Source organism: Pyrus communis, chromosome 6, assembly GCF_963583255.1.
Source record: "Pyrus communis chromosome 6, drPyrComm1.1, whole genome shotgun sequence".
NCBI lineage: Eukaryota > Viridiplantae > Streptophyta > Magnoliopsida > Rosales > Rosaceae > Pyrus > Pyrus communis.
The window spans coordinates 8,275,725-8,291,328 of record NC_084808.1 but is presented as its reverse complement, the minus strand read 5'-3'; the positions used below and the strand labels follow the sequence as shown (position 1 = coordinate 8,291,328).

At 36.9% G+C, this 15,604-nt stretch overlaps 1 protein-coding gene across 7 annotated transcripts; it reads left to right on the top strand.

The window, feature by feature from the left end:
• The first annotated feature begins 1,603 nt into the window (after positions 1 to 1,603).
• Positions 1,604 to 7,237, top strand: LOC137736548 (uncharacterized). 7 transcript variants are annotated; one of them, XM_068475803.1, is made up of 12 exons: positions 1,604 to 1,755; positions 2,536 to 3,374; positions 3,496 to 3,592; positions 3,797 to 3,921; positions 4,338 to 4,419; positions 4,511 to 4,640; positions 4,767 to 4,921; positions 5,230 to 5,374; positions 5,570 to 5,645; positions 5,743 to 5,867; positions 5,988 to 6,198; positions 6,652 to 7,237. In XM_068475803.1, the coding sequence occupies exons 2-7, from the start codon at positions 3,086 to 3,088 to the stop codon at positions 4,815 to 4,817; spliced, it is 774 nt and encodes a 257-aa protein (XP_068331904.1). In that variant the 5' UTR covers positions 1,604 to 1,755; positions 2,536 to 3,085; the 3' UTR covers positions 4,818 to 4,921; positions 5,230 to 5,374; positions 5,570 to 5,645; positions 5,743 to 5,867; positions 5,988 to 6,198; positions 6,652 to 7,237. The 7 variants fall into 7 exon arrangements, with proteins under 7 accessions (XP_068331904.1, XP_068331903.1, XP_068331902.1 ...); XM_068475802.1 differs by having other exon boundaries at positions 2,533 to 3,374; XM_068475801.1 differs by having other exon boundaries at positions 2,200 to 3,374.
• Positions 7,238 to 15,604: the final 8,367 nt, after the last annotated feature.

Here is a 15,604-nt window from a genome sequence, read left to right as displayed (position 1 = left end):
CTGATTCTATTAAGTATCCTAGTGAGGATCATTCATGTTTTTCCATTGATATAATTGACTCTTTGGCGCAGAGATACCTTGAAGATTTGAAGCCTTCTTACCTTGAGGCCTAATTGGATAACGGGTCAAACACGACGCTTGTTCAGGGAAGGGCGTTTCGGGCACTTCTTCTGCATCATCTTCATGAACATGCGAGACATGATCAGGTGTAGAGTGTAGAAGGGTGCTGTTCATGTGCACTTTTGGACCGACTGGCACAACTCTAAATTTAGGACAATCTTTGACAATATTCCAACATTCCAACATTTCCACCGGTTGAATGATTTATTTTTGCTTTTGGTTTTGGCAGCGTACCAAGCTTGTGCTTGAAGTTCCTGCACAATGCGGGAGAAGAAATAATTATAATGAAAATAAGTAACAAATAAATAATACAAACAACATAATTATAATGTAAGTAGGTAACAAATAAATAATACAAACAAATAATTATAATGTAAGTAGGTAACAAATAAATAATACAAACAAATAATTATAATGTAAATTTGGGTATCAAATAAATAATATATTGTTACCTGATCCGAGTAATTTTCCCCACTTCGAATATTACTAATAGCTTGTGCCAAGGCGTCTCTCCATGTATTAAACGATTGGCTAAGTAATTTCCAACGACTGGACATCGATTCTTTGGTTCTTTTCCCACCAATTTTCCCAAGATAATTGGTATGAATAAGACTCCACATTTCTCGCAACTGCATCTCATTATCCGTAAGCGAACTATGAGTAACTTCAACCCATCTAGTACACAACGCAACATCTTCAAGAAGCGACCAATTCGTACCTGCACCAGTGGTCATTTTGTTGAAAAAAGAAAAGGATTGAAACTTTGAGACGAAGAAAGGAATGTGATTGAAAGTAGTTGAGAAAATATGAAATTGTTGTGTAAGGTAGATGATAATGAGAAGGTATTTATAGAAAAGTAAAAACAATTTTTTTTAAAAAAATTTCAGATCTTTTTTTTTTAATTTTTTACAATTATTTACAATTCTTTTTAAATTTTTATTCAACTAATTAATCTCTGCGGTTGGATATAAAAAAATTTGAATTCCAACATTCCAGATTGTGTCACGTGTCACAACGGTAACTTTTCTTAATTTTAAAACTATTTTTTTTTATTTTTTTATTTATAAAGCATATTAATATCCACCGTTGATCTCAGATCGAACGGTAGATATTAAATGAGACTTTTTATTTTTACCGTTGAGATCGAACGATCCAAATTAAAGATCCGTTGAGATCGAACGGACCGTGGGAAGCCACGTGGCTTCCCAACAGTAACTGAAAAAACACATATTTTTCTGATTTTGTGTCGGCAACGCGCTCCCACGCGCGAGTGAGATGCACGCGCCTGGTAGAAAAAAAATTAAAAATATCCTGAAGCCAGGCTGACGTCACATCTACTCGACTCTCGGGCTGGCAATTCTCCACGATCGGAGCTCAGACCTCCACCTCCCCTCGGCTCACCAACGCTGGAGCCGGCCCACAGGGACTCGGGCCCCTTTTCTCTCGCCTGCCCCCCGAGCAACCAGCAACACTGGGCTTGCTCTTACACTCTTGATAGGCTATGACTTTGTGTTTTTTGATGGTTGTTTTTGCAGTGGTTGAACGGTTCGCAGGCTTCCCCCTTCTTCCTCGAACAAGCTTTGCGCTATTGCCTCCCGTGCGTCTTCTACGACTCCGATCTGCATATCTCCTTTGGTAAGAGTTCATTTCTCTTTCTCACGAATTGAGCTTGAATCTTTTATGGCGGCTGTTATTTTATTCTAAGAACAACCCTTTTTTCAGAAACTCAGAAGTTTAAATGGGTCGATTTCACTTGCTCTTGAGTTTGTGATTTTATTTGCTGTCCTGAAATCAAGGTTGTCGATTTGGTCTGGATTATTCCTTTCCTTTCTGTCCTCTTGATTATCCGTTGTATCTGGAGAACTCGAGGATTACGTCATGATATTTGGATGGTGGCTGTGTTGGATTTATCAGTCTTATTCTGGGTTTACCAAGCATTCCTATTTTGGGGTCTTTCTGTTTTATCAGAGATAGACTGTTTTTTTGAGTGAAAGTTTTAATCGCTCAGATTTTTAGTTAGGCTATGTTTTGGGTTTTGGCAGATTTGTAGCCTGTTTATGCATGTGGTTTTTATCCCAGACTTGGAAGAAAATGGGATTGAGAGTGAGGAAAAATCAGCACAGAAAGCATGGAATAAAGAATTGGGATCAGGGATATGGAAACAGAGAAAAAGAATATGATGGATGAGTAGGTTCACCTCGTTTATGTTTGTGTGATGAGAATGTGGTTCAGTTAAGCAGTGGTCGTGCTGTGTTTTCTTTTGGCAATCTCATTCTTTTAATCAGTTACGCTTTTAAACAAACTGTTATAGGTCTATAGTTTTGAAAGTGTAGTTGTTACATCATTGTTCAGCCTCTTTGAAATTTCTTTCTGCATTATTTGTCAATTTACAAACCTTAAATCTTATTTCAGCAGTTTAAAATGGAAGATCGAGGTCCAACTCCTCTTGATCGATTGGTCCCATATGAAAAAATTGGAATATGGAGACCAAGATTTTCAGGCATGACTGATAAACACAATCTCCAATTCATTTCTAATCTCTGTATTCCTTCATTTTCTATCGGAAAATTACATATTAGTTATCATCCTGGCTCTATGTGATAAGAATTGTTTTTTGGGTGCATATGCATTGTCTTAACCTGTTAATTACACTAATAAATTCACTCTTGATGTTTACTATCCATCTTATTCTCTAATATTTGTGATTTACATTTATTTTCATATTATTTGAAGTATTAAATATATCAACTCTCATGTTAAGTCTATGCGACATGTAATTATTTTATGGATATCCATTGCCTTTAAATTGTTAATTACAATGATAACTTGGCTTTCAGTATTTAGCATTCATCTTAGTCTATAATGTTTGTCATTTGCAAATGTTTTCATATTATTTTAAGTTTCAAATTTAGTGTTATTTACCTATTCATGATATCTTTGACAATTTCTTTTTCTTCCTTTCTCAATGTTTGGTTATCAAGGAACAAGCGATAGAGCGTCTTCTGACGAAATGGACTATCATATTATAGTCCCAAAAATTGAAGCAGGTGCTTTCTATGAGATTATCAATTTTCGTACCAACAAAATGAGAGGCCAGTATCGAGTAGTCCCGCATGACACCCATGTCGTGTTAACTGCCAAAACAGTTTTTAACAAGTTGACAAGTGTGTTTCCACCTATTCTGCGTCACAGATTTTTTTTGCAAGATTATAATAGATTGTATCCTAGGCTGAACAAGACTGATATCCTAACAGGTAATAAATATGTACGCATGTATATATGGCTGTGTGTTGCAATGCATTGATACATGTTTTATGAAACATTTTGTCCTCACCTAATTATGTTTTGGTTTTCTTTCTTTTTTCAAATTTGCAGATGTTATTGGTCATGTGGTTGGAGTCCAGTGTTTGGGGCCCGTAAAAGTGAACCAAAGAATTGATCACAAGTGTGATGTGGTTATTCAAAATATCAGGTTATTTACTTTTCATAGCATACTTTTTAATTGTTTTCGTCGATATCCAAACTGTCGTTTTGGCTTCTTATCAAATTAGGCAATCATATACTTTTCTTAAAAAAAAAAAAAAAAAAAAAAAAAAAAAAAATCTATTTTGGATAAAAAATTCTGTCACATTTTATCACTTTTTCATTATCTTGTTTTGATCATTTTATTTGCCAGAAAAGACGAAGCTAAGATTACATTGTGGTCAGACGTTGCACACAGCTTTACTTCTTTATCGTTCGATTCACTGCCTGAAGCAAGAATTATTGTTTATACGAGCTTGAAAGTCAAGCTATTTGGAGGTATATATTTCAATCAAGAAATCATTTTTTTGCTATTCTTTCTTCCAGATGTTTACATGCCTGATTAGTTTTCAAATTTTATTATTTTCCTAGACAGTGTAAGATTGTTTTATTGAGTTTTCAACTATTTTTCAAAATAAGTGCAGCTATTCTGCGCGTTTATAACATAAATATTTTGATTTGTGAAAATAAAAATTGTTATGTTGTTATGTAGTCTTTGAACAACATAGTGTTCATACATATGCTTTGTTCGATGTCTATTAATTTTGTTATTAAAAAATCAGTGTAGGTTTGGATTAGTCATTTACTTAACTGCTTACAATGTCAACAGACACATCTTTTTTCCCTTTTTCTATTTTCATTTTCTTTTCTGTCTTCTTTATTCTTATTTCTTTTCCTTTTTTTTTTTAATACAGAAAGCATCATCCTCAACAGCACCGGTGCAACACTTTTCTTTGTTGATCCAGAAATTCCAGAATTAAATTCATATAAATTAGTGTAAGTTCATTCATTATCATACAATCAAAATCATAACACACCTACAATTATTAAAAGAAAAATAACTATTCTTTTCTCAAAACTGTTGCAGGTTTTCTGGCTCACCTCACCCTGTTACAATACTCCCTCCCTCTAATCAGGCAAGAGAAACTGAAGCTTTACAGACTGGAAAAATGGTCACAATTGAAGAGTTGGGCCCCTTAGACCCAGATTTATATAAGGTATAAAAAATGCTTTTATTTTATCATATTAAATCAAAATAATCTTATTCAATTTTTACTTCTTTTACATAAGCTTTCTATTTCATGATTATTAACTATCTCAACATCTTTCTGGATATTTAACAGGATGATACATTTTTGTGCAAGGCATCAATTAAGCGGTTTAACACCATATGAATGGTGGTATGCTGCTTGCCCTACATGTGCCAAACAAATGTACAAGGACCCAACAATTGGTCAACTGATGTGCCAAAAACATACAAATCAATGCCAACTCCTTGGTAATGAGTTAAACACTATATTTCACGTTTGTCAATTGATCGTTGTCTCATATCCTTCTTAAACTGAAACTTATCCTTTATTATGTTTTTAATTACATATTTTCAATTAATAGTTCATTGATCATGTAACAAAATTACAAGCCATAAGTTTAATTAAATTTGAAATCAAACTTTGCATACCTATCTTTTTATTTTTCATATGATTAGCATTAACTTTAAACCATACCATAGAAAAATCTATGAGAACGCAGTTCTTGACTTATTACACTGTTTATCCTCTGTTATTAATGTTTTTTCTATTTGAATAGAGGTACAAAGTGTTCGTGGTCCTTGAAGACGAAACAAATGAGATCAATGCTCTCATTATCAGCAAATCAGGCGAAAAGGTTTTTGGCATGCCATGCAAAAATTTGGTTTACAATCAAAGATCAACAGATTACAAGCAATTGCCAAGTGAGTTTCTCAGACTTATAGGCCAAAGGAAAATTTTTCACCTCCAGTTTGGAAGCCGACAAAATTTGTTGAATTCAAATGATCTCCTTATCTACAATGTTTCTGAGGACACAATGATCCAACCAACAACACTAGAGTCTATTATCAAAGAAATTGCAGTGTCTTTAACAACAGTTTCATTGTCCACTACATCAGCTGAAAAAACCAGAGAAACGCACAAGAGGAAAAGAGATTCAATCAGGAGAGCCCTTTTTATAGAGGCTGAAAACAGGTGATATTCTGCATTACGGCATTTTTTTCTCATTCTCAAATTATTTTCAATCTGATCTAAATCTATTTTTTCTGTCTCTTTAATATCTTTGGCACAGTGAGACAGAGGAAGTCTCTGAAGCAGATGTGTAGGATTTTGATCAGATTCCAATCAAATTGTTAAAAAAAAACATCTTCTCCAACAAGCATGAAAAAAGACCCTCCTCTACCAAAAAAAAACTAGGTAACTTTGCTCCATTCCTATTTTTTATATGATGTAACCATATTTGCACACACACTTAATTACAGCTCAGTTAGCATTTACATCTTTTTTTTTGTCCATCTACACATCTTTTATTTGCAGTTACTGCCAGAAGGAACAAACTTTTGCTGCTATAGAAAAGAGTCTGATCATCTTTTGTTAAAACAACAGTGCTTCTCCATTTTTTTTGCGTGTAAATAGGCCACCATAACATTGATACCCCTATTTTTTGTGCACATGAACAATCTGACGTTTTCAAATCCTTCACCTGCAACTGCTGATGCTGATCAACACCTAACATGGCTACCAGAGGGTAATATCAGACTTTATCACTTTTGTACATCCATGTCAAAATGTTTCCAAATGTTTTTTGCCTAAATTGTACAACTATAAACAGTGGCCTGTAAAAATATTGACTACATTTTATATCCAATCTTTACTATGTTTATGTTAGTAGTGTTAACATTTCTGTACATTTGGATTTTCATCATATGATCTATAGTTTTATTTTCGTTCCCGCAACAACATGCAGGCACCCAATTTCCTAGTTGCACACTAATAATTGGAGAAGTGAATCAGGTTCTGAATATGATACTAGTAAACGTGTTGATCGTGTCAAAATTTGGGTTACCGAGTGTGGCACTAACCCAACTCGTCTATTATTGATTGTGCTTAGGAGATCATTTCATATTCATTTTTGTATGCCAAAACTGGCAACAGATATGCATGCCTTTAATTATGCATGTATTGTTTGGTGGACGTGCAGCATCCTCGTGCAACGGATACAAAAATAGAGTGATGATAGCAGCAGCAAGCGATGCCATTTGGGGCACAAGTAATCAACTTAAAACACACTTGTTCTACATTTGCTATACTGAGACAGCAGTAACACACCTAGCTTCTTGGTAGTTTTGATTGTGAATCTCAAGGCATATACCTAAGGCCCCACAAATGCATCTTTCAAATTAACTTCAAACCCATCTTACACTACACCAAGTAGCAAGAGCCCGACGACCAACATTCAACAAAAGTGTTATTCACCCTTGGGGAGCTGTGCGAGGGGTCATCCACCTTTGCCTTCGAACATAGTTTTGGCATGCCTGGTGGGATCTAGTTAGTCTTGTATGCCAAGAAGGAAAAGGAAGGAGCGAACCTTCAGGTGGAATATAGAGTACAGGCCACCCCCAGTGTCTACAAAGATCAGACATGATAGATCATCCAGAAGATTTCCCTTCCCTACGAGGACCAATGAAGACTTGCAAGCCACCATTTGGGAAGATCATCCAGAAGATTTCCTTTCCCGACTTCATTTGAGAAGTCAGGAGGAAAGGTGATCAATGAAGACTTGCAAGCCACCATGGTGCAAGTGTTGAAAAGTATGGAGATGATTTCTCTGGAGACCAGATAAGAGGTGAGCAAACTTTGTTCTTTAACAGGAAGTTTGCAGAGAAGACTAGATCTGAAGTACTCTACCCCAAGATATGGTTATGCTAGAGAAATGATGAGGGAGGCAAGCACACCAGCTATTCCCCTATTTCCTTTACTCGAGGAAACGAAGGAAAAAGGAAAGGAGAAAGTAGGGCCTGGAGTTAGTCAACTAATATTAGAAGAGATTTTGGAAACAAATTTGCCCGACCCTATATTATTACCATTAGATAGTAAAGGGCAGGTCGGGCAAGATAAGAGGAAGTATATGATGAATCAACAAGCTAGAGAGTCTAGTGGGAAGAGTGTGTCTACAGTTGCGGGCAAACCACCTCCTCATAGGCTAGCGCTGATGGTTAATAAGGGAGAGGAAGTCAAGTGGAGACAAATGGAGCCAAAGAAAGAAACTTTCTTAGGCAATGAGAGAAACCTGAAGTGGGGGCCTCCTTATACCCCACACAACAATGCAGCTAGCCAACAACTCAGAGATGAGTTAACTCAGCTAAGAAGAATGGTGGTCCAGGATACTCAATCCCAAGCTTGCCCGCTGTTAAGAATCACATATCAGAAGTCCTACCCTAAATATATTGATGAGCAGAACCCTTTTCCCCTTAACTTCTAGATGCCTGCATTCCCAGCATTTAGTGGAGAAGATGGCAATGTGTCATCTATAGATCAAATCTTCAAGTTCTCCAATTACTTGAAGATGCTATGGTTTTTCAATTGAAACATGAAAACTATAGTCAGATATAGAAGCTTACAACAATGTTGTTTGGATGGGAAAGTTCATTTGTGAACTCTTCATTTGGTTCCAACTAGAAAATGTCACTAATGCACCCCACTATGACCCTAATGGGGCGATAGCTCAAGCTAGGGAATCAAGATCTCATCAAGATCCGAACACTATTGCGAGACTAAACCAAATGATTAAGAATCATGTATAATGGCGACGTTGTTAATCTCAAAGTTGTTTCTATGGATAACATGTAGATATCCATTGTCTAGGCCAACTACTAGGTTATTTTTTAAATGACTTCAAAAGAGGTATGATCATTCATCACACAGTTGAATGGTTGTAGTTTAAGTGGGAGAGTTTTGGGAATATGCCCTAAAGCCAATCATAAAATGATATTTTACAGACATTTCACATGTTAAACTAAACTAGTTTAATACAAGGGCAAAGATTATTGTTTAAAGCCGTCTCATTAAATATTATATGCTTAAATGATAAGTTCAAGGAATATGTGATTAGGAAAATGTGATCTAAAGAAGTTAGATTCATGAGACAATTCTATTTTATATACATATTCTAAATGTTCCTGACCATAGGATTGCCAATTAGGAATTGAAAATTCGCTTAGATCAGTACATGCTACGTCTCTATCCCAGGAGAGTGGCTGGTCTGGAGTCATTGGTGTGATTAACACCGAGACAAGTATAGGTGCTTAGTAGAGAATGAGTCCATTGAATGCTATCAATGAGGAGTTCTCATACTCATGCACATAAGAACTCATGGTTGGGATAATGCAAAGTAGTCATTTGACCATGAGACATCATAGTTATCTTGTGGTTAGGTCCTTAGTCTTTGACTACACTAAAGGTATTCCATTTGAGGATGCCCACGACATATTTGGGGCTAAGCTACTTAATCATGGGGGCATGTGAATGTGCAATAAGGGATCTTGATGCGATAATCATACACACACAAACTAAACCCTATTTGTGACAATTGTAGTAATGATGTAAGTAGGGATCGTTCTAACCGGGGATTAACTAGGGATGCTAAACACTTGACTCAAATAAATAAAACTAACTTTTAAAACACTAAGACAAACTAAAAGACTCAAAACAAGTTCAAAAGACTCCAAATACTTAAAAACATAAAATAAGACAAATCAAATGATTAAGACTTAACAAAATAAGGGGGGAGGAGTTTGATTTGACGAAAATTGAAATAACAAAACAAGTTAATAAACTAAGCAAATTGTAAAACGAATAAACGTAAATATGAATGTGATGAAAATATGGATGATGGAATAGCCAAGGGGTTCTTCTCCACACATGTTACACTGCATACAAGATTGATTCTCAGTTGGTCTTTCGATAAATTATGAAACTCAATGCTCCAAGTTAATTAGGTCCGCTTAAATTAACTTTCAGATTTCCCTAGATTCATTGGATTGAATGGAATACGCATTACAACCAAATTATTCTTAATCAAAGTCCCTAACTATGGAATACGCATGATAGAGACATTCAACCAAGATCATTAAGTTCAATGAAAATTATAAGTGTTGACGAAGCAGTCGTTACTATGGAATACGCATGAAACTTATGCCAAGAATTCGTTTAACGCGATTGTTTATAAGCAACCTCCACTACTTGTGAATATAAGTTCGTAACTATTAGGTGAAACTCACTTATATTCTAACGTCATATTCATGCATGAAAATTAAGCGTACACTCTCAATAAACATACATAAATAAGTTATCAATCAAACGGTTAAACGAATTGAATCCACAACTTATGAAATTCCAACGAAAGTAATCAATTCATATTGCAAGTATAAACATGTATTTTGAATCACCCCCTAGCTAAAGGGGGGTTTAGTTCCTCATAACTTTGAAATCAAAGAAACACCTAAACATTCCAACAACTCAAATTTGAATTGTATGAACGTTTAGGCACTCTTCTCTTCCATTACAAACCAAAGAGAATTGAATTTAAACATTGAAATTAAAGAAACACCTTAACATTCCAACAACTCAAACTTGAATTGTATGAACGTTTAGGCACTCTTCTCTTCCTCGTTGTTGTAGCACAAGGTCTAAGGTGAGTTTTGGGGGAATGAGGAGTGGTTGGAGTGGTTGGAATGAAGAGAAACTATGCAGAAAATGAAGGGATATGCACGGCAAGAATGGAGGATTTTATGTTGTGTGTTGTGTATGAAAAATGAGATGCAATGGGGAGTGAATGCAAGGGCTTTTATAGGAGAATGAAGGTGTAAATGGCTGTTTGTTTAAGCATGCAAGTGGCTAATTAATGATGAACAAACAGCTAGGAAAGCATGTGAAAGCTGGAATTGCATGTGAAGATGCTGGAATTGCATTGAAAGCCCACGACATTGATGTTTTCTTGCTAATTTTCTGGCTACATGATGAAAGGTTAATGAATAATGCATGTAGGTGGCAGCAATGATGAAGAGTTAGAGCTGGAAATGAAAGGGAAAGCTGGAAAGGGGAATGAATGCCACGGGAAAGGTGTTAATGGTGCTAAAAATGCATGTGAATGCATGCTGGAATTGCATAAGGAAGCTGGAAAGGTAATGGGATTGCACGGCATTGAGTGTGGGATGAGTGATTTGTGGTGCAATGATGAAGAATGCATGAGGAATGGATGCAATGATGAAGGAATAATCTGGAAATGCAAGGTGGAAAGCTGGAAAGCATGTGAAGATGCTGGAATTGTTGATGTGCACGGCAAAGGTAAGGGAGAATGTGTTGGAAATGCATGTGATGCATGGCAAGGTTGGAGAAAAGGTGTGTGAATGGGGTGATTGAATGATTAAAGGGACATGTGGGGTGTAATGCATGTGGCTTGTTTGCTTTCTTGGTGAGAGGATGCACGGCACAAGGGATAGAAAAGGGTTGAGTGGTGTGTGTAATTGCATGTGTTGAATTGGAATGTGGTTGAATTAAAGAATGGGAATGCATGTGCAAGGTTGTTGTTGTGATAAGTGATAAGTGATAAGTGTATGATATGATAAGTGGTGAATGATATGTGGTGAATGATAAGTGGTGAATGATAAGTGGTTATGGTTATGATAAGGAGATGAAAGAATGTGTGGTTATGATAAGGAGATAAGGCCCTTCCTTGCATGGCAAGGAATGCAAACACAAAGGGGATACACGGCAAAGACTTTGATGAAGCAAGATATTTTGTTTTGTGACTTAGAATAGATAGGAGTCTTCAATGTTGCTCAAACATGAGGTCTTTTAGGATTTAACTTTCCTACTTTCAAGTCTTCAATTTCGTCCATCCTCTTGGCTCCAAGCATATGATATCCATTTCAATCTCTAATTTGTTTCAAAAGGCTCCAAAATGCATCATTTTGCATACTTTGCCCTTAAATCCTGAAAATACATAAAACTAGCTTAAAAGACTACTTTACTAAAGAAACACAACGTAAATGCATGAGAACAAGCAAAGTAAGTCGCCTAAATATGCTCCTATCAAATTCCCCCACACTTAGCTTTTGCTAGTCCTCGAGCAAAACAAAACAACAAAAGAACACGAAACTAGACAAAACGAACAAAACACAACCTACACCTTCCAACAATCGTCTCACGGATTTCCAATGCACATGACAAGTTAAAAATCATTATTCTCACAGATTTTAGCCATCTTTACACTTAAGTACATTCTTAATCATAGTCACCACATACTAGTTCACAATTAAGCAATTAAAACACATTTCAAATGTAGTAACATGTTTTAGAGAATTTACTCAATTCCTTACTAGATAGCACTCTATTTTCACACAGATTTTCTGACTACACACCCTACACTAGTTATATGTGAGAGATTGATGTAAACATGAAAGACTAGTATCTCACATATGTTATAACAAAGAAAGCATTTTCTGGATTTACGATAATGACATGAATATGATCTCATGAATGGAATGCTACTACTTAGAATGAGAACCAGTGATTTCATAAGCTCATATCAAATCCAAACTCCACATTATTGAACACATAACGATCAAGATAGAAGCATAAGGGTTGAAACGGGGCTAAAGGTGTTTGGCTAACAAAGAAGGGATATGGAAAACAAAGGTTCTTAAAGAAATAGCGAGCAAAGCATTTGAATTAACGTAGAATTCACTTTTGAATGAAAACTCAATCTTTTTTTTTTTGAACAACAAGGGGGAACAAGCTCTTTTTCCTTTCTTTCTTTTCTGTTTTTCTTTTTCATATGTTTTTCACAATTTCTTTTTTTCTTTTCTTTTGACTCTCAAAACATACATATAACACTTAAGAACAAAACATTATCTCCCCCACACTCATTTTCTTTCATAATGTAACTCAAAAGGAATTCATTTAAGTCATGCTCACTATCATTTAAGAACAAGGGTGTGGATTGTCCTAAACTAGGCTAGGTAAGGGGTGATGTGGGTTAACAAAGAATAAAGGCTAAACGAGGCTCAACGGGGTTAAAACTTACAACAAATACGAAATATGGGAAGTAAGGCTATTTGGTTATGGTGGCAACTACACAACTTCATCTTGATATATGTTATGCAAATCAATGTCATGCTTTGAATGAAACGGATATAAGTTCTAGCATTTAGTTCTATCATGATACAATTGCATTCTAAGTAGCAACCAAGCAAGGAATAATGAGATTATGCAACAACTTTAGAAAACAAAGAATCACAGAAAATAACTCTCCAAAGAAGGTAATGGCTCGAGTCTCACAGGGTTGTAGCGTTTGTTTGAGTTCCTTCCTTCAAGCATGTTACAAAAACGAATTTTTCTTTTATGATTGCATGTGAAGTCATACATTATAACCATAACCAAGCATATACCAAGAGTAAATCAAACTTTTCTCTATGTTTATAACTCTTTTTAACCGTCATGCAATTACAAACCAAATCCTTATCATTGTGTTGGAAGGTACCCTAAGACACAAACACACAAAAACGACTCAAAACACTCTTTTTAGGCTTTTCAAAACATTTTTTTCAAATTTTTATGTGATTTTCGGAGTTATAAAACAAAACACACTAAAACACTCTAAAACAATTTAAAAACACCTTAAAACAGCAAGGAACAACCTTTGAAGTTATGGGTGATAAAATCCCACGAATTTGCATTAAATATACTTAGTTACCCCCCCCCCCCCCACACTTAAATCAAACATTGTCCTCAATGTTTCAAGCATAGATTCACACAAAACATAAGTAAACACACAAAAAGCAACTAAACATACTAAACATGGCAAAATGTAATTAACAAAGAGAAGAGTTTAGGGACGCAAATCTGGTTATGGAGTGTAAATTCCCTCTTCTCCTTGGTGATTGCATTGAGGCTTTGATCTTTGTGATTCCACAGGCTTACTCTTGAACTGGTTTCCGCCCATCGTTGATTTTCCTTTGTGCTACTCTTGAACTGGGCAGCAGGATTCTTTTGGTCTCCCCCGAAAGTCTGAGCTTACTCTTTTTGTCTGTTTCTTTGTTCAATCTCTCCAATTCGTATTGAAGAGGGTTAAATGATACTTAGCATATGCAGTTGTTGCTTGTCTCCACATGCTTCAATGTATCATTTTCACTTGCCTTACTCGCTCCCCTTTGCAGAAGTGGTCCCTTCTCTGGAAGTGTATCAACCGTTGAAGATGACTACTCGAGAGCAATGCTAGGTAAGCAATCAGGAATAGATCCCAGGCAGTTGGCTCCTCATCGGAAGACTGACTCCAAGTGCCGGCTGATTGCTTCTTTTACTTTGCCATGCAAGTAAGAACAAGGACAAAGAAAAAGACAGGGAAAGAGCATGATATGAGATACTTTTGCTTTTGACCTTGATGATATGAGATACCTTTGCTTTTGAAGAAGCGGTGAATGAATCAGCACACTTCAATCTAGCGTTTCCTCCTGGGTCATCTGTACTCCAGGCATCTGGTATCATCTTTGGGGAAGAAGAAAAACTTGAGTATTTCAAAAGGCTTTGCTGGGAGTGCGCCCTCAGAGGTGAGGGAGAGTTGGGCATTTTCTTCAAGTCTGCCTTGCCATAAAAGATGAAGGTCGACATATATAGAGATAATAGCAAGTGGTGGTACTGTTCTTTTACCCTTGTCGACAGACGTTTTGATCCCGCAAATCTGGCTTTTTGAAATAGCAGGCGCCTCTTTGCTTTCTGAACGACACGTACTAGTGCGGATGCGGCTCCTTTTGACAAAGCTGCACGCGTTTTCTGAAAAGCAGAGAAAGCGTCGCCAGACTTTGCGCTTGTCGGCTAAAGATGTGTAGTTGCGATGATGGCCTCCACGTGTTTTCTGAAAAGAAGAAATCTTTTGACAAAGTTGAATACGCCTTCTGAAAAGCCGAGAAAGCGTCGCCTAACTTACGCCGGAAATTCCGGCTTTTTGAATCGGTGGACGCGTCGCCTTGGCTTTTTATAGCGGTATTGATCACCCCAACATTCACACTCTGAAGATTTGCCTATTCTTGAAAATCGTCTCCGACCCTTTGAAATTTTACTTCATCCCTTCTCTTTGAACACCTTTGAAAAATGACTAACCCATCGAACCTTAGCTTAGATTTGAGTCTCAGCAGCGATCCGGTTGCGCCCCGTCAAGGTAATGTATGGCGTCCTTCTTTTTTATCTTCTAACGGTCCTCTTACAGGTGAAGACTCCATGATGACGGATGCAACAACAGCTACGATAGTAGTGAGGAACCTCCTCACTCCTAAGGATAGTAGGCTGCTTTCAGGACGGTCTGATGAGTTGGCCGTTCAAGAGTCCCTCGCTCTCAGTGTTCAATGTGCAGGCTCTGTGTCGAACATGGGCCAACGCCTACTTGCTCGCTCTCGCCAAGTGGAATCCTTGATGGCGGAGGTGGAAAGTCTCAAGCAAGAGATCAAGCAGCTGAAGTACGAGAATAGAAGTTTGCATGTGCTTGCAAATAACTATTCGGCGGGCATGAAGAGGAAGCTAGATGAGCTGTAAGAATCCAATGGTCGAATGCAAAGTGACCGTCAAAGTGACCGTCAACGGCTTGCGGCTTTCTTCCAGAGGCACATTTTTCCTGGCTCATCCAGCGTTCTACCAAGTGTTGAGGCCTCTTCTTTAGTGCTTCCTGCTTCTGTAGTTTTCCCAAGTAGTGGGGCTTCAAGTAAACGCCCTTTGTGAAGGCACCATCTTTCTTTGTTTAGCAGTGCTTATCAATAAATCAAACATTTTCTCAATGTTCCAATCATATTCTCACACAATTAACAAACAAACAAACAAAATAACAACTAAACAACCTAACATGGCAGAAACGAGAAAAAAAAAAGCAACAAAGAGAAGAGTTTTAGGAATCTGGAATTGGAGTGCTTTCTAAGTCTTCCTTTGTTGAATGCATGGGTTGCCTCCCAAGTAGCGCTTTCTTTTACGTCTTGCAGCCGGACGGTACCTCCGTTTAAGCTTGACTAGGTTCCACGGCATGGAGGGGTACCTCCTCCACGACATGCTCCTCAAACGTCTCGTAATAGGGTTTCAATCGATGCCCATTCACTTTGAATTCTTGCTGC